The 19,289-nt window shown below is 46.3% G+C and overlaps 2 protein-coding genes across 3 annotated transcripts in view; one reads left to right on the plus strand and one right to left on the minus strand.

The window, feature by feature from the left end:
- The window catches only part of LOC149335780 (cathepsin L1-like), a 56,530-nt gene that overhangs the window by 25,305 nt on the left and 11,936 nt on the right, over positions 1-19,289 (minus strand). The window lies entirely within an intron of this gene.
- LOC149335781 (solute carrier family 22 member 4-like) lies at positions 661-16,056 on the plus strand. The gene is made up of 9 exons (XM_089553603.1): positions 661-1,023; positions 1,236-1,339; positions 2,569-2,723; positions 4,781-4,949; positions 8,131-8,278; positions 10,975-11,060; positions 12,342-12,556; positions 14,417-14,598; positions 15,913-16,056. The coding sequence occupies exons 1-9, from the start codon at positions 661-663 to the stop codon at positions 16,054-16,056; spliced, it is 1,566 nt and encodes a 521-aa protein (XP_089409729.1).

Here is a 19,289-nt window from a genome sequence, read left to right on the forward strand (position 1 = left end):
TGTCGTCCGCAAGAGTCACGGGCGTTTCATTGAAGGAACGACTTCGTTTTTATTCCGCACCTAGCGGAAAACAAGCGTGGATTCATACTTTTTTTTCGTTGGAAGCTGCGAGAAATATCCGCGAGAGCAAAGACCTGCTTTCGTTCACATGGCAAGATGAAGCAAATGGCTGATGTTAATCCTAGGTTCTGAGATACGAGAACCATCCGCGGAAGTAAATGCTTGCAAGTTTGGCTTATGCTCAGGACGGAACCACCGCAACGGAGACGCCAACGACCGCTGTTACGTCAGCAGTGTGAGGAGGAGGAAATGGGAAGGCCTTGTCTTTATAGATGCCATTGAACCGTGCCACGTTCTTTCTCCGCGCCGCGGGAGGTAATCACGCCACATCCACAGAAAGGCTGCTTACAGGAGGGGCATTGGGCAACGCTGATGTCGATTCGAAACTTTTCTACCGGAGCCGCTCCTAAGCAGGGTCCTGAGGAGGCGACCGGGATATGCCGCTTATATCAGTAACCTTATCCAGGACGTTACTAAGAGCATTGGGCTGCTTTAGGTTCCTAAATTCAGTGCTTTCTCAAGCATTCAACCCGGTACTTCTCTTGTGACAGGTGAAGTCACACCGTCTCCCACACCTGCTTTCTCGAAATAGTCTGGGACATGGCTTCGGCTAACGTGGATGCCGTGCTAGATAAGTTGTCTTCTACTCATGTCATCATCTTCGTGTTCGCCTTCTTGCGAGGCCTACCCGCCGCATGGAACCTGATGATGCCCGTGTTCGTTGCACCGTCTGCCATCAATTTCCGCTGCGGTGAAGACCTGGAGACTGCTTCCAAGTGGAATTCTTCGCCCACAAGCCAACTGTGGGTGAACTTTAACCTCAGCACTGTAGGCAATGACACAGAAGAATGCTTCCAACCTGCCGTCAATGAAAGCGGCCAGCAAATCAACGTTAGCGGCTGGGAGCCCTGCATGTCTTGGGTCTACGACCGTAGCATTTACGGCAAAACTGTTACCGAAGAGGTAAGCCGCATCCGCCTTTCCAGGCAAAATTACTTGAAGCAAAATTGCATCCCAGCTAAACTTCTTATAACCCTGTCTTTGTCAGGGGACTTTTCAAGGATGGACAAGAGACGTCTGCATGTGCCCGCTAGAAATTTTAATGGTCTTTTATGTGGTTGCAATTAGAAGAAATATTCCTTCAACTAACGCTTTGATGACCCTTTTCTTCTCAGTGGAACATGGTATGCGGGAGCAGGTGGATGATTTCTTTGGTACAAAGCATCTACCTGGCAGGGATGGTCGTCGGAACGGTGGCCTCGTCCCAGATATCTGACTGGTGAGCACACGACACCGCTTTTTATATTCATCGCATTTGCTTCGATCCTTGTTTCCTTCGTTGATTTATTTGTTGATAACCTAACGACGTAGAGGAAACACTATATAGGGTAGCACGAAGAGCCTTCCATAGCAATGCGTACGGGATCTCTGAAATTATAGCGCATGAAACAGCGTCACCTGCTCATGATATTTAACCACTTTTGAACATGCATCTTCAGCAGGCCGCGTCATATTCAAACGTCTCTGAAAATGTTTCTCACAAAACCCCGTCGGTGACTTTCATTTGAAGCTAATCGTACTCCCGTGTGCAATATCACAGGGAAAAAACAAATTTGCACAAAAACATGAATTTTTTGTTTACTTCTCCCCTGAAGTTGAAAATGTGTTTTGGATATTATACGCTAAGAGGCAAAATTGTTAAGAAACTGAAAAAAAAACTTATTGTCGCTCATAATTATGTAGAAATGAATAACTGAATTCCTACACTACCTTCCCTCTCATTTCGCAGAGAGGCCGTACATTCTAGGAACATATTGTCTGAAGGGCAAATACGATTTACTCCATTAATGAAATAATTTCCTCAGAGTACAATCGCCGCCGCGGTGGCTCAGTGGTTATGGTGCTCGGCTGCTGACCCGAAAGACGCGGGTTCGATCCCGGCCGCGGCGGCTAGAATATCTTTGGAGGAGAAATTCTAGAGGCTCGTGTACTGTGCAATGTCAGTGCACGTTAAATAACCCCAGGTGGTCGAAATCTCCGGAGCGCTCCGCTACGGCGTCTCTCATAGCCTGAGTCGCTTTGGGACGTTAAACCCCACAAACCAAACCAAACCATCAGAGTACAATCAAGGAATGTGCTCAATGCGGTGATCACGGGCACCAAGGAGGACTATAATTAACCATGGATTTCAGCACAGAATAAACCTGACTATCAGTGTGGAATAACTTTTACAAAGACCGTGACCCACGGAGCATCACAAAAGGCAGTTGACTGCTGTGTAAGGATAGTGGGACAGAATAAACCTTACTATCAGTGTGGAATAACTTTTACAAAGATCGTGTTGCAGAGTGCATCACAAAAGGTAGTTTACTGCTTTGTGAGGATAGTGGGACAATTTCTTATACGCATGATGTAGATACATTGTATGGTCTTTTCTTCTTGCGCAATTTACATTCCCAACCGTCTTTCACTATTTCGCCAAAGCGCCACGAGTATCCTTGCACGCAGGTTTGGACGCAAGTGGACGATGATGGGGGGCCTCCTCCTGTCGGTCAGCGCGAGTTCCATGACCGCCTTTGCGACTTCCGCCGCCATGTACTATGCATCGCGCTTCCTCCTGGCCCTGGGAATATCCGGATTCGCGGACGTCATTTACACGTTCAGTGAGAGCTCTGCATGCCACCCGTCAAACTGCAGATGCCTGTAAATGTCATCATGTCCAGTGTGCTTCAAAAGTTGCCAGTCCACGTCGTCTGCTTTTGATCAGTATATTTCGGAACTGAAGATGTTTGTGAAGTTGCTAAGTTCTCAGCTGAGAGAACGTTATTTTTGCTCCCTCGCACATAGGTTTCGACTTTCGGGGGTGTCATAAATGCACCTTTACAAGGCTCGAAAGCAGTCGCTATGGCCCGGTAACTTTTGACGCACCCTGTAAAAGGTATACAGAGAAAAAGAGAGAACTCGACTTAAACTAGGCTACGGCCCAATGGAAACGTTCGCCCAGAGTCTTCAGGTTTTAACAAGCCCGCTCTTTGTTTAGCCAGTAGTTCATTTTTTTTTATTTTTATTTGCCTATCCCCACAGCTTCACTCCATTTTCTCTTCTCTCTTGTTCTCTTTTTTATTATATTCTTCAGCGCATTTGTTTCTTCTCCAGTTTCATTTTTCTCCTTTTTAAGTACCAACGGAATAAATGTGGCCATTTCTTCGCTGCCCAAAGTCCATTGCATCGGAAAAATATTACTTTTCTTAGTCTTGTTGAGGTAATAAAAAGTGCACGTAAGCCAGACAACATTTAAATAACACAGCTGAAGACAGGTTAGCTCGTCTCCTTGTGCTTTTTAATTCATGGTCTGTTTCCACGTTACCTCGCAGTTTGTGATCGAAATGCTCAAACCGTCCCTAAAAACTCTCAGTCCTACCTTTGATATGTTCACTGTGTGCTGAAAAAGAAGTGGAGCCCGGTGGAGATTTTACCTTCAATCTGCCCTGCAGTGCGGAAATCGCAACACCGTGATCAGGCGCTGTATTCTGCTTTATTTCCTATTCGTGTTCTTCTTCCTCTTCTTACCAGTTCTTCCTATCCTTTCTTTCACCTCTCTATAAAGCAGCAGCTGGGAAGGACTATCTAGCAAGCAAAGCCAAAACACAGGAAGCGGTAACGAAGGCTGGGCGCGTAAAGAAGGAACTTAATTGACGCCGAAAAAAAAAAAGAGAAACTGCCAAGAAACGCAGCCCGACAATAGACCACCTGATTTCCTTGGTCGACGTAAGGTTCTCTATTCTTCTTACTATTGCGAAGATAACGCCTGAATATATGCATTCTTCTAAATCGAGTAGTTTGTTCAACCCACGTGGATGAAAAGGTTCTCCTCACTACTGGACAAGTGACGTTTTCTGCGTGGATTTAAAATAATCGACGTGTATATTAATGAGAAGTTGGCCTTTCACCGTGCATGTTTTGCGGGAAATTCAGTGCATTTGCACTCCGCTCAAAGCTGAGTTGCGCAGAAAGAAGCGACGAGTTTCGATGATAATTTATGTATATGAGTTTCATCTTCCGAGGCTCCACATGCGCTAAGAGTCTCCTTAATGGGTGTTTCCTGACTTATAAAAAAATTCGCAGTTTCCTATGCGCACTGACATCGCACAGCACTGCGATCTTTTCGAATTTCGATGTAGGCGAAATGCATCTACGATTGCCACGATTCGATCCCGTGTCCTTGTGCTTAGCAGCCGAACGCCGCATCCACATTCACTAAGCGACTGTGGTAGGCTTTCTCTTACCTGTGAAGAAACCACTGAGATCTGTTCACCATTCTAACACGCTTCGTGCTGCTCAGCGGGAGTAAATACCTATAAAAGCTGTTTCGATTAGTGCACGAATAATCTCTTTTTTGCGCTCAAGGAACCGTAGCCATTGACGTGGTGCCGTTCTTTAGTAAACGTCTTTTGCAATGTGTTCTTTGTTGCAGGCAGCTGAAATTCCACTTAGACCGAAGCAAGGTTTCAAAAAACTGCTACAAGACTCGAGAGTAGGCTTTAGAGCCATTCATGAGTTTCCCCACGTCCTTCACTAAAGTCATTGGAGAGTTCCAGAGACTCTGTCCTTCACAGCCCTCTTGCGCCCTCTCTTGAGCAGATCTCGCGGCTAAATTCGCCGTTTAAAAAACGTACAGAAGTGACTGAATGCAGTCTACCCTCTCCCCCGATCACTACAGCGATGGAGACAGTATCCCCTCGGTACCGGTACATGCCAACCATGACGATAGACATGGGCTGGACGACAGCCATGCTTCTGCTTCCGTGGCTCCACTACCTTACCAGGGAGTGGCGCGCCACCCAGCTCTACGCTGCGTTGCCGCTGGCTCCGCTGCTCGGTCTATGCTGGTAGGTGTTTGCACAGAATACCTCTCTTCACTTTTCCAAACATTGTGAGTTGAAATTGTGTTTTCTGTGCTCACACGGGTTGCCTTGGGGTCGTACTTTGCAAGCATTGATTGGTTTTACTCTCTTTCGGTTCGCTGTCATTGGTTGCGCCGTCACGGAGACGTAGGACGTGGCGGTTGGCACCAGTGGCAGAGTACCAAATTCGAAGAAAACGTTGTCTAAGAATAAATGGTGCGCAGTTGTTTCGGTAAGCGTAAGAAGGAGGGATAGAATATTTGTACGGAATGCAAAGCAGCGGGGCGGGAACTGGCTAGGGACTCGGGTACAAGGGCTGAACGCAATGAAACATATGCCATCGCATCGCTCATGTCGTCTTGTTCCTAACTGCACAGCGGTCTTGAACGAGCCAGGCCCGGTTCGTCATACGCCGCTGAATTTCTGGTTCCTGAAGAATACATCTTGTCGAGGATTTTCTGGCACTGTTTGTCTTGGTTAAGGGAAGCACGGCTCGTTCGAAGTTCTTTTTTTTTTGTTCACCGACAGATGGCAGCATGCGTACTAAAATATTATTCTGGCACCATTTCCGAAAAAAAAAATGTGTTCGTTAGGGGGTTAAGCTTGCCGTCGCGTAACGAAATTTAATCCACGGTAAGAAGCGTGCGCCTTATAGATAAACAAGATCGTCCGCTGAAACAGAAGGCGAGGTATAATGATTTCAAAAAAACTTCGAAAGATTTCGAAAAAGTTGTTCCCTCCTGGCTGAGGTGGCAGGGTGGCCCCAGCCATCAGCGAGCGATAAATATTACGGTGACGGTGACTGAAGCAAGAGGGGGCATATATGCCTCGGGGATGTACAAACTAAACAGCAAACGCCTTATGCGAAACCAAAAGGTTCTTTAGCGCACTCCATGCGTAGTATGCTCTGCCTGGAATGCGGAAGTTTCACCCCTAAAATACTCGATGGTAACACTTTGCAGTGGGTGCAGATTTCCGTCTCGAAACGTATGGAGTTCTTTCCATTTTCCCGGGTCGCAAATCTACCTAAGGGCTTCCGAGACATGCCGTGCATCGATAAGGGATTGCGCTAGAGAAATGTTTATTCCCATAAAGTGTAATCTGTATTCACTGTGTTTAAGGTGGAAAAGATAAACAAGATAGTCTTGAGCACGGATTTGCGTACGAGATGACAGAAACAGACAGAAAAACATGTCGGTTTTCGCATGCGGCAGATCAGTTTATGAGGAGCCAAATGACAGGAGTTACTCTTCAGCTGCCCGCTTTGCAGGGCGTCCACGTACCTCGCTACACCCACAGTCTCTGACATGGATTTGGGCTAGAGAGAGGTTTGTCATGTGGTTCTTGATTGTCACAAAGAGAACAAGGGAGGGAAAAACTTCATGATGCTTGCCAACGTTTCAACAAGTGTGCTTGTCTTCGTCTGGAACGAGACGAAGACAAGTTCAAAACGTTTCCACGCAGCCTGAGGCTTTTCTCTTTTTTGTTCACTTTGTGATTACAAAAATTATCTGATACATCTTGAGATAAGCAGCGCTTGCAAAGGAGGACAGTGATGGAAAAATGACGGACACAACTCGTCCTCTTCTGCAAGAGGTGCTTATGCCTTGACGTCTTAAAACCAGATAGCCGAGCAGCTTAGCCTTTTCTAATACATTCAGGATGTCTAACTTCCAACCACTATGCAGTGGCATGTTACATGACCATAACTCGCCCGACGTTGCTGACTATTGTGATGGAAGTCAGAATATTGTAATATATTGTGAAAGGAAAAGGCGGAAGATAAGGCCGACAGAGATCCTCAGCAACGCATACTACGGGGAATACTACTCATGAAATAAAACCCCGTAACCACGTAAAATACGTAAAAATATCTAACCGCACGAAAAAAGATAACACGCGTCGAGTTTATGGTCGCGTTAGTTCTGGTCCCTAAATTCCAATGGTTTACAACTAAGCTTAAGGGTATTACGCATTTTAGAACCGCCCTCGGTGCGACTTCAGACAGCCTATCAGCCCATACCGTGACGATTGGGGCTCATCAAAAAGCGCTAAAATGTCGAGCGTAGTCTCGATAGAAAACCTCATCAGCTTAAAATAGATGCCTGTTGCGCATATGGCACTCCCAATAAAATGTCCTTAAGTATTCTGAACCCTTTGCCCTGCTCATCAAACGTGCGCTCTGAAATAAACACGCTTCATTTGCCTACTGGGAACACATTGACATCCTTGGCAAATTTTACAATCTCTTTCTGCCAGCGGATCAATTTTTTTCCCCACAGTTGCCCAGATAACCACCCCGCATTTACTTAGATCTGTCTCTCTCTATCGGATTTTTTGCAGTGTATCATTCCCTTTGTTTTAGGCAAGCTGGTATACCTGTTTTTCATTAAACAGACTTCTGCCTTCTCTCTTTCATTCTTTGGCAATGACAAAAATTTCGCTAGCTGTCGCATCCTCCTTTTGTATAACGTTGCATTTTAATTTTTCCCGCGTTTCTCAGGCAGCTTCAAAGTTGAATATTTATTAAAATACGAACACGGTGTGCAACAGTGTTCCTCGCTCTTTTTCTTTTATGAACATAGGCATCGAAAGAAAGGTTGGTGCCTCATTGTGCTGCATGATACTATTTGTAATATGGGGTTAGAAATCACACTAGACTTGACGACATTTTGCTCAACAAAACACAACTGCAACAGAGAGTACACCTGAGTGCGAAACATGCAAGGACGCAACTCTAGCATTATGTGTAGAAAAGGAGATCACAGCTGTGAACAATCAGAATCAAAGAAAATCATAGAAATAAAATAAAGCCATACTCAATAACAACATGAAACTGTACGTAAGGACATATTGTACAAGTCTGCTGAAATCGCAGCCACGCTAAGGTGCTACTGAAAACTGGTTGTGAGACTGGCATGGCAGTACCGACTGCGCAAAGTGTCACTACACTGCATCTCCTACCGCATGTTTAAAATTCTTCTTCAAGCACAAGTTGCGTGAGACATCCCGTACAATTAGCATTGGTTCCACTTGAAGCAGCGCATAGGCGTCGCGTTTCGTGAACTTGGTGTTACGCAATAGGCGTTGCAAAGCTATAACACTAGTGTACGCACACGGGAAGAGTGCGAATGTGGCGGGACTATGTTTCAACCCTTCTGCCCAGTTTTTTGCCGGAGTCTCCCAGATGGCTGATGGCCACGGGCCGGTTTCAGGAGGCCAAGCAAGTGGTCACCAAGTTCGCCAAGAATGGCCGCGGTCCGGCCAACTTGGTTGACGAAATCGTTGAAGAGGCGAAGCGTAGGAAGGCTGCGGTGAGTGCGTGCCAAAGAGTCCATGCCAATAATTATTATAACACAATAAATGATTACTTCATTCCCGTTAGATAGAATTTATTATAATGATCAACAATCTCGTAAGGAAGCAGCAGTTCACAATTCGTAGCGAGGCGCTGGAAGTGGTAAGGGAATACGGTTGCTTAGGGCAGATAGTGGCTGCTGTCTCGGATCGTGAGAGGCAAATAACTAGAATAAGAATGGGGTGGAGCGCATATGGCTGACGAAAAGGGTTCGTCTTAAATTAAGGACTACGCAGCGAGCTATGGAAAGAAAAACGATCGGTGTGACGTTAAGAGACCGCAAGCGGGCAGAGTGGTTGAGGGAACAAACGCGGATTAATGACATCCCGGCCGAAATTAAGAGGAAGAAATGGGCTTGGGCAGGGCATGTAATGTGAAGGCAAGATAAGCGCTGGTCCTTAAGGGTAACGGTGTGAATGATGATGATGATGTTGATTATTTTAAGTGATAATGATTTAAAGAAATCTATGGGTGTGTGCCTCTGATGCACCTTCTTTAAAAAGTACGAGACGCGCATGTGAAACATCGCGTGATAATTAGAATTTTTTACCTCTCCCGAAATGTGCATTCATTGCCAACACATGCAGACGACCGCCTTTCCTGTTTGTCTATTCAGTGCGGTGCGTTTCGCGTTGCCGGCGTTTCATCCTTATCGAAGGCAGGATCTGTAGTCCTCACTCACGTGTACTCGCCTGACTGAAGCTTAAGTCAGTGCATGATATAGAAGGAAACCTCTCGGTCTGCATATGTTTGACGAATGCTACTCATGTCCACGCGATTAACAGCAATTACACACAGGAGAACGGGCATCACTGCAGTCATTATGCAAAAGGTAATTGGAGCCAGCTGCTCACTTGTGCTAAAGCACAAGTGTGCGGCTTTGCGTGGCGGCAATTCAGATCTATTCTGCGCTTATGAACTGAGATTTCGCGTCGCACAAGTCCCACGTTCCCATCGTGCCGGCACGGATATTTCTGGCGCCTGTATTCAAAGACGGGATGAGGCCACACGTGTGAGCAGCGCTGAAATCTTGACTTCTCTAGCTCTGAGGTGCAACTGCGCAGGACTCAGGAATGCGACATGGAGACATCAAACATTCGGATGTTTCGAGTGCCAGTATTCAAAGCAGGCACATTTAGCCTGGTGAATCTTTAGTGCTGAGCTACTCTTTTCTGATCTTGATATTCAAGAGCGCAATTCGGTTTTCAACGGTCATTCGCTTTTCGCAGGTACTGGCACCTTTCGCAGAAAGGTCCCCACGCAATGTGCAAAATATTAACTATGTACGCCATGATAACAAGTAAGCCTGCGACCCCCGCGTTATTTTGGCGGCAGTGTTAAATTTCTCTGCCCCCGTGGAGTAAACAGGTGCGATTATGACATGACTTCAGATAAAAAGTCATAATTGCCGCTCGAAATGAAAATTGATAGTTACCATTGACACACATGTCAGTTTAAAAAAAAAGTGCCCAGAAAAAAAAAACGAACCGCAGCAAATTTCCGAAACTCCTTACCCGCTTCGTCCACTCTTGTATTTTCTGGTGAGTTCTGGTATATTGCTGCCGCGCTCTTCACATTGACAGCAACGGCGCAACACATAGCTCAACAGGTGGATGAATCCATTCGTAGTATTTCTTACTGTTTAAATGCGGCAGTCGCTTAACAATCTCCCTATGCTGGAGCGGTGCATTATTTTGGCGGTGGTAAGAAAGCCCATGGGCCACGGCGTAGTCACCGTTTATGCCCCCAACGTGCCGCACTACAGGTCGACGATAGGGTGAATGCGAACGATATGCTATAAGAAATCACCAGACTCTGAAGCAGCGTATGATCGAGTGTTAGCTGTAAGTTTTTTTTGCACAAACCATTCTGATGCCAACGTATACAGCATAAGAAGACAAATTGTTTGACACCACTTCGAATGTCCTGTGTCAAGTAGTTTGGTCGCAATGGACGTCTTAATATCCAAGAAATTATGGCTTTGGACACCAAAGGTCGTCGGTACGAATCCCTATAATGTGCTAGAATTTGATTCGACTATTCGACTAGTGATTATATGATCCATAACAGGCTGAATCGTTTGATACCACTCTGAATGTTGTACTCCAATTAGGTGGTTAATAGTCTGTGTACCAAAGGTACCCCTCAGTGGACCAATTTGACTGTTTGCACACTGCGGTATTTATAGGGACGCGAAGGTATAGTAGTATTCTGTACTTGGGTGCTGCTTATAAGTGTACGTTGTTGCAATGCAACCACCTGGGTCACAAGGTATGGCACCATTGAATGGTGACACTTGGTTGCCATCTGGGGTAACAACTGACATCTGGTAGGATGTTTACATATTACACTGGCTATATTGTCACGTGTTATGTATACACTGTTGCTATGCTATAGTGTACTAGAATCCTAATTCTAGTACACTATAGCTATGCGTCGAATGCCATTACGGCCGCCATTTTGAAACAGTGGTTTGGATTTCAGAGTAACACGAATAGTAGAGCTAACGCTCTAAAAGATCGAATATGACTGGATGTTTATCTCAGCAGTTCGTTCGTATGGCTGCTGTAGAAGTTCAGAGTATAACTCGATGAGCCCAAAGCACTGGACAAAGTACTCAATTCTGCGCATTTTCCTTTAAATGTTTTCCAGGTTCAGGACGTGCACAGAGCAAGCGTCGCTGACCTGTTCTCTACTAAAGCCTGGGCCGTATTAACGGCGCTGTTCAGCTTCCAGCAGTAAGCGTGCCCCAAGCGCTGCATGACAGAAATCCATACGGCCTTTCTTTTTTTTCCCTTAAAACTTTGAATTTAGGAATGTGTCACGGTGTGCATGATTAGCCACTGCGTCTACGTCTTTCAGAATGCGCGGCTTCCTTGCGTGTGTGGCGCGGTCAGTAAGTGCACAGAAGCGCACTGTGGCTAAACTTTTAGAACTCCTTTAGTACATGATCGGTAATATAGTATCCACGCAATAGCATAGCCGGTCAAAACACTGACGCATCCTCCGAGTCAAGTCTAGTACGACACAGTTATGTACGTACTTAGCAAGTATCTGTTTTCATTGAAATATCTATAGGGCGGGATTCTCCTAATATCTAGATGGATTTCTGGAAAAGCTGCATTCACCCACATGAAAGGTTCGCCTAAGCCGGCTGTTAGGTGCGCGCCGCTCAAGTCCAAGTGTTTTTTGTGACGCCAAGATTGTGGACTTTGAAACACAATTGAGAAACATAGCTTAGCCTTGAGGTTATTTTCACTGCCATCCACACGCATAACTAGGGGCTCTCTAAACGCACATTGAGCCATTTGGGTAACATCATTCATCTGAACGAAAAAACGTAGCGTTGAAACAGGACACAGAAAGATGTAGCCCCGTCCTGTCCTCATCTTTCTGTGTCCTGTTTCAACGCTACGTTTTTTCGTTCAGATTATGTATGACCAACTGGCCCCACTGTGTTCTCTGTTAAACATCATTTATGTTTAACCACCACACAACCACTTCTCCACTGCGCAAGATGTCAACACTTTTTTTTTATATGCACTAGGAAGAAATGTCTTGCACGGGAGGGTGAAAAATCCCTTACTGAGGGCATCTTCAAAAAAGGCAGAATTAGCGGATCAGTGGGTGCTTTTCCGGTACCGCACAGAACCTCACAAGAGCGCTAGTGGTGGTGGAAGGGGAGGGATAGCGTTGGAGGTGATAAATGAAAGAATGAATTTAATAAAGTAAAGAATGAAATGCGTCCAGTTTAGGAAAGGGTGGGAACGGGAATCGCTTGAGTGGCGTAAAGTAGGATAGTTGCCGGTTCCTGCCTTAACTGTTGTTCCTGGTCTCCTCGTCTAAGACCTCCGGTATTTTGTGTCAGAGATCTCGCTGTACCCTGAATACCAAGTATGGTACCCACTGTTTCACACCGGCTTTTATAGGCAACCGTCTATATAAAGAGTCCCGTGGTTGTCTTGCGGCATGGTATATTGTGTACTATGTACAGGGATGTCTCTCCTGACCACCGACAGGGTGGTCTACAACTTGGCGTGGTACCACATGACCGTGTCCACGGCTGTCGTGGGCGGCGACCCGTACGTGAGCTTCACTATCGGCGCCTCGTCCGAGTACCCGGTGAGGCTGTTCAACGCGATGCTCGTCAAGTACTGCCACCGACGCAGCACCGTCTTCGGCAGCTTCTCCTTCTCGGCGCTTATTTTAATCGCCCTTTGGCTCGTGCCGCCAGGTGAGCTGCACTTCACCCACAGTGCAAAAAGATTGCGCTCGCGGAGCATTGAGCAATGCGAAGTAACTCATGGAATCTTTAGGCGGTCAGCACTGAGAATGCACTAAGCATTCAAGTTGGAAACCATTTAGTTCACGCAGAGAGTCTATGTTGAAAGAGAGAGAGATAGCTCTTCCATGAAAGACAGAGATTTTAGCCGGCGTGAATGTTCGCTGACGTGCTACTCTGCGTAGGGGAGGGACTAGGAAAGTGAAATATATTTAGTGAACCTGGTAACCTGACACCTTCCCCAAAATACTTCCTGTGCCTCCGCCGCCGCGGTGGTTCAGTGGCTATGACGCTCGGCTGCTGTCCCGAAAGACGCGGGTTCGATCCCGGCCGCGGCGGTTGAATTTCTTTGGAGGAGAAATTCGAGGCCCGTGTACTGTGCGATGTCAGTGCACGTTAAAGAACCCCAGGTGGTCGAAATTTCCGGAGCCCTCCACTACGGCGTCTCTCATAGCCTTAGTCGCTTTGGGACGTTAAACCCCATAAACCAAACCAACCAACTTCCTGTGCCTCCGTGTACTTACAGTGTTCTAATGACTGAACCTTACTCTGGCCTGGGGCTCGGCTTTTTGAGCTTAATAATTGGGAAAACTTGTTTTTCGATGATCAAATCATCATTGCTATTCTAAATATCTGCTAGCACTCTTATAATTGCGCTGCATCAGCCGCCACAAGGCCAAATTTCTCAAAGCTGCCGCATTATATAGCACCTTGGGTGGCGTGAACTCCATGTGCTCTTCCCCGCTGTGCAGCGTTGATTTGGCGCGTGTTGACTACAAGGCCATCGTGTTGATATCCTTCCACGAACTCCCATTCGTTACAAGCAATTCACTCCTAGGTGATCACGAGAACCACTAGGGCTCCTTCTCGTTGCCCTCATCTTCAGATCCGTTCTTCTCGTAGTCTATACCGCCTGGACAGCAGCTTGGGCATGTTGGTTATTCATTTGTGACGGAACAGCGCAAAACACCGGGACAAGAGACAAGCGCTGTCTCTTGTCCCGGTGTTTTGCGCTGTTCCGTCACAAATCTATACCGCCTATATGTTTTTTTGTGGGTGTTCGAGCCCTTGGCATAGATAACAAAGCTGTGTTTGGAATTTCATAACGTTGAAAAGAGATAATGAGTATTTTGATCAGATAGGAACGAAACTTTGTTGTTCATCGTGGGTGGTTTGGGCTGCGCGCCTTCCAAGGACGTAGCGAGGCTGAGCAGAGTGGGAAGAGCTTATGACCCCGGACCGTCTCCGTGCAATGTGAATCTGATAACGCGCAAATGAACCAAGCTTACGTTAGCTCCTGATTAACAGCTTAAATTTACCGGTACGTAATGAAGCTTGCGGAGCTCATAATGCTGCCAAGAAATTTACATTGCTAAATAAGAGGCAAGTGGCTGAGGGGACATAAAATTTGTCTTCTGCACTCAAGGTCACCACTTTTTTCTCAACTAGGCTTGCTGCGTTTCTATGGAGGCAAAATGGAAATGATATTTGAGGCTTCGGCCCACAATAAAAGGACAGTGGAGCGAAATAATAAGTCTAGCTGCCATAGAAGCATGGTGTCCATACATAGTAATTCTGTATTTTTATGCAGAACAGAAAGAAGATAAGATTTATGTAGAAACGAAAGGAACAGAACAAAGCTGCTCGGACACTCCTGTGGTTGCGCCCGACAAAGCAAAATTATTACTAACCGGCATTAATTTCAATCGCTTTTATGCTCAACATTACTTCGATGGACAAATACCGATGAAATCCAGGCGATTCCATTCGATGCGAAGGAGCGCGCAGTGGTAGGATCGAACTTGTTCGCAGAATACTCGTGGGTGCGACTGGGCCTGCTGATGGCGGGGAAGGTGGGCACGTCGGTGAGCGGCACCATACTGCGTGTCCAACAGAGCGAGTTGTATCCGACTGTGGTGCGCTCCGTCGCCATGGGCTTCTGCAACACCATGGGATGGCTCGGCTCAGTCGTGGCACCTTTCTTCGACGACCTGGTACGGTTTGTACACCCATACCGCGGAGTCGTAGTACGGCATAAAAGACTTGGCAGCTATTTGGCTTCACGGACGTTCCGCTGCAATCGAAGATGACATTCATTTTCGATTGCTGCGGCGGCAGATTCATGTACGGGCTTTGTCGAAAATATACATTCGAAGGGGTCGCTCAAAAGTCATCTAGTGGATCTCGCTAACACACCTGGAAGGCCTAAGAGTCGAAGAGGTGAAGACGAGAGCTCCTTCCACCTTGTAGACAGTTGCAACGCTGATGACGCTGAACTGAGCTGCCGCTCAAATTTACTCGGGGCCCAGAAAAAAAAAAACATTGGTTAAAAATTTGTGACAAAGGCTGTGCATTAGGTGGACTATGAGCAGTGTATACGTATTGCACTTCCTAAGATTTGTTGCAAGGTGTCACGCGTATCATGGTCACCATTACTGATGCAGTTGAATCACTGGTGCCTTGTGAGTTTGTTTTTGACGTGGCAGTGTTGACGTTTCCGTGAACCGGCGCTTCTTTGTGTGTCGCGTCTAGGGCGCAGGCGCCTTTACGAACGTCAAAGGATGAGCATGTCGCGGACGTTGAGATCTCAGTCGAATAATGTACTAAAAGTGAGCGGCTGTACCGTTACTTTACTTGAGACATCTTCAGTTTTGCCCCTGATAGGATGGAGACACATTGTTGTGTGCAGCTTTACCCGCAGATGCTGGGATAAAATCCAGGTAACGCGCGAGCGCTAATCCAAGCTCATAACGTAACCGTGAAGGGCATAATTCAGTCAAGCGGGAGATAAAATGCGTGTAAAGCGCGATGACAGGTGGTGGCATAGGCTGTAGCAATTGTTGGAACTAGTTAGCCCGAGAGGGACAAACAGGAAATTAGAGCCGCGCGTAAAGAAGCTAATCTAACTTGTTTATTTTGTGCTCGAAGCCTTCATAAAACATTCTTTCATTCTGTTTTGCACAGGCAGGCTAAAAGCCATCTAATTTGCAAAGAAGTGAGCATCCCAATATTCCCTGGCCACTCACTTCACTCGACGACAAACCATACTCATGTTACCTCATCAATCAATCGATTAGGCCTTAATGCAAAAATAATTTTAACGTTAATCTGATATAACATAAGGTGTAGGCATCAGCCGTAACACAGCGGTGCAAGGAAACAAATATCGCATGTAGCGCATGAAGCACAACAACAGGTTAGCTACTTGTTGCACCGCTCAGTGAACTCAGCATGTCTTGCCACACTGTCGTCATGTTTCCGAGTTGCGCTTGAGGATAACTGAGGGGATCCCGTGTTTTCTTATGCAGGGCCACGCGACGCAGCAGTGGGTGCCAAATGCACTTGCAGCAGGGCTCTGCGCCGCCGGCGCAGGATCAACTCTGCTGCTACCAGAGAGCTACGAGAAGACGCTCGATGACAGCTTCGCTACGCAGGACGGCGCAACAAAGTAAGAAGTGTTCGCGAGCGAGCGTGCACCACACTTCATCGCCTGAGAAAACCGAAGCAATATCCTAGTAGCTTCAGAATCATTCTCAATTTCGGGATCTCTTCTATCCCCAGAGCCTGCATATTACCACTGGTTTTACAATAGGTACATGCTTACCCAAGGCCTGGCTGTCGGGCTATCCTAGTGTGAAAGGGCAGGCAAAATACATTTGACCACCACGTTTTACAGTACTTAAGGCAAAATATGGGGGCGCAATTGAACAGTAGAAGTATCCTATAGTTATCTAAAACACCACGGTGTTGGGCGAGTCCGTAGTTCATTATCACGTAGCTAACTGCGTACACACAAACAATGACCTGAAAGGGACACAGCAAGCTCAGAGGACGTTTGTATTCCCAAAAGACACCCGCTCCGAGTTCTCTGAGGCTTGTTAGCAGTACTTAACAGGCACTCAACACAATCAAGTAGTCACCGGTCACAGTCCTTGTCAGATGCCTTGCGTGGAAATTGCCGGTTCAAGGTGAGCAGCTCCGGCACTTTACGTTCCATGCTGAGCTTTTGTCTCTTCTTTTATGCTGGATGGGCGAGGTTCGTCGGATGGTATACCCACCGTTGATACAATGGTCACAAGCTTTCCTCTGGCCTGCTGCTCGGCTCCTTTGGGGTGAAATGCTTGGAAAATGGGTCTTTGACCCTACCCTGTGTACAAAAAGGGCCACAATGTGCTTTACCGCACAAGGCGGATTTCGATCTCTCGCGCATAGATTTCTCGAGATTTCTTATCAAGAGTGGGTAGGGTATCGAATTCCAGAAGGGAACCTAAAGTGCCGACACGCGAGCCGCTCTCCTTGAACCGGCAAGTGGCACGCAAGGCATCTGTCGAGGACTGTGAACGGTATCTACTTGATGGTGCTGACTGCCTGCTGCGGAATACTAGCAAGCCTCACAGTATTCTGGGCGGGCTTCCTTCAGGAGTGAAGACGTCTGTAAGAGAAGCTGTTTTATTCTTCAGAGATAATGAGTTGACCCTTCTACAAGCCGATAAGGATGTAGATTTTAACTGCCCTTGTGTTCCTTTCACGACCTTAATTGTGTGCACACAGCTAGCTATTTGATCCTATAATAGCTTGGCAAAGTAGCAAGAAACCACGAGGAAAGCTGCTGCACCTGCTTAGCGAGGAAAACATCAATGAAAAAGGTCATAGCAGTATCTCCACATTGTGGGACTCGAAATGAATCTTTCTACAACAGATGCTAATGTTATTCTGCTAACAAAGCGTCTATCTAAAGCATTCTGAGGGCAAGCATTCAGAAAGACATGCAAAGCGCTCTTAGAATGGATGCTGAGGTGGGGAAGGTCCTTTATTGTGCTCGTCAATATTCTTGGGCTGCTCTGGCATCCAAGAAACTTAGCAGCGCATCCGGTTTCGTACTCTCGCACAAGAAAGTGACTCCACGTAGTCTCTTCAACAGCGATGGTTGCGAAACCCCCAAGTCAGATTTTCAGCACGGCCGAGACATCAGCACTACGGCGGTACTTCCTTCCCTTCGGAGTGAAGTTAGGTGCAGCGCTGACCTCCAGGATTAAATAGATCAGCATGCGTCCCCTAGGGATGCCGCTCCAGTCCTGCGTTTCTCCAACTTTTCATTCAACGGCAAAAAATGTTCGTGCAATAACTCGGGTGACCTGCCCTGGAATATACTAGCTGAAAGAAGTATGGAAAACAACCACATTCGAGTGTGATTGTAGTGCTCACTAATAAGTGCAGGCAATGCCGCCATAGCACAGTTATGTTTGCTCTAAGGGCGAGATGTTTTGGAGGTTTGGAAAACGAGCCACAAATAGATGGTGTTGTGCATTGTAGCTATAATAGGCTTTGTTTCAATAGCAGTTTCTGAGTTTAGAAACCCTCAAAATCCAACGTTACAACGTTTCACGTCACCTCGATTTCTTTCGCACATGCATCTAATTGTATCAGTCCAATCAATAACTAATGAGAGAAGTTATTGAGTACATTTATTTTAATGTTATTAATGAGATACTTCGCTTATCCTTGCTTTGAAACCAGCTGTCAAAACAGCTGGGTCTAACATCAAGTAGTCCTGCCGCCTTCTTTAAAATGCAAAGGCAGCAACTTCACACCCGCAGAACGAGTGTCGATCATTGTTGAAACTTGAACGCGCATAGTTGTGATGTGCCTCAAGTGCATTTCTGGTAGTTATTTTTATGTTTAAATGCCCGTTGTCTGCCTAGGATAAGAGCGAAAAGAAATGTGCTTGTTTTTTTTGCTATCAAGCATCAGTTCAGAAGCAGCACCAAAATTTTCTTGACCACTACGCGGAATCATTTTACACGCTTTCATTACAGTGGGAGCATCGCGTCTCCACGGCGCAGCTACGGAGCAACCTCGCAAGAAACGTCACCAAAAGAGCAATCATAGCAGGTTGTCTCAAAATAGTTAAGCAACGCAGTAAGCTCACCGGTATGCAGATTATATGTGTAACACCTAACGCCTATTTTGTGTGATATATACTTGGTAAAAAAGAGCAAAACGCTGAGGCAGCGTACGAGTATCGGGCGTTAGCAATATCGAAAACTATTGCGTCATTAGCAATCTTCGCTATGTCCGGTACAAATTTTTCGTTACATCCGGATACCTGCATTTTTGACGCCAACGTATACAGTGCAAGAAGAGAAATCTTTTGACATATATGCTTCTTTATACCTCATGGAAAAAACGTTTAAGGGGCCCAACTCTGCAAGCCAGCGACATATCGTATTTTCTGCAATATTTTCCTAACACCGTCATTTTTCATGCCTAACACCCCTGAGACGCTCAATTTTCGCAGAATTTAAAATCTCGAGCGCACACAACCGGCTGATCTTACGAGAAAACACTCGTATTCATTCTTTTTTTTTTTTCACATTTCTCTGAAGCAGTCTAATATGAACAAAAAGAGGTAATTGCATGCGGTGGTGGTGAAAGCTTCATTGGATGCTCTGGGGTGGGTATTAGGGGAAAGCGGAGGGTTTCACCGCTCCTTTGCCTGCACGAAAAAACTTCGTTGGGCGATTATGATTCTCCCCAATACGAAATTTGAGCGTGGTGGTGGTGAAAAGCTCCTTTTATACTCAAAGAGAGTTTAGGGACCAGAAGACCCCGCTGCAAGCTATCCTCTCTGGTGTACCACAAGGCAGCATTCTGGGCCCCCTATTATTTAATATTTACATTAATG

The sequence above is a fragment of the Amblyomma mixtum genome, chromosome 7 (genome assembly GCF_055824585.1).
Source record: "Amblyomma mixtum isolate Tamu chromosome 7, ASM5582458v1, whole genome shotgun sequence".
Taxonomy (NCBI): Eukaryota; Metazoa; Arthropoda; class Arachnida; order Ixodida; family Ixodidae; genus Amblyomma; species Amblyomma mixtum.

Excerpts from the sequence above, each read along its gene's own strand:
- LOC149335781 (XM_089553603.1), top strand. The coding sequence starts at position 661 with ATGGCTTCGGCTAACGTGGATGCCGTGCTAGATAAGTTGTCTTCTACT. Across the intron at positions 2,724-4,780 it reads GGACGTCATTTACACGTTCA|CGATGGAGACAGTATCCCCT; the intron begins GTGAGAGCTCTG and ends CGATCACTACAG. Across the intron at positions 4,950-8,130 it reads CCGCTGCTCGGTCTATGCTG|TTTTTTGCCGGAGTCTCCCA; the intron begins GTAGGTGTTTGC and ends CCTTCTGCCCAG.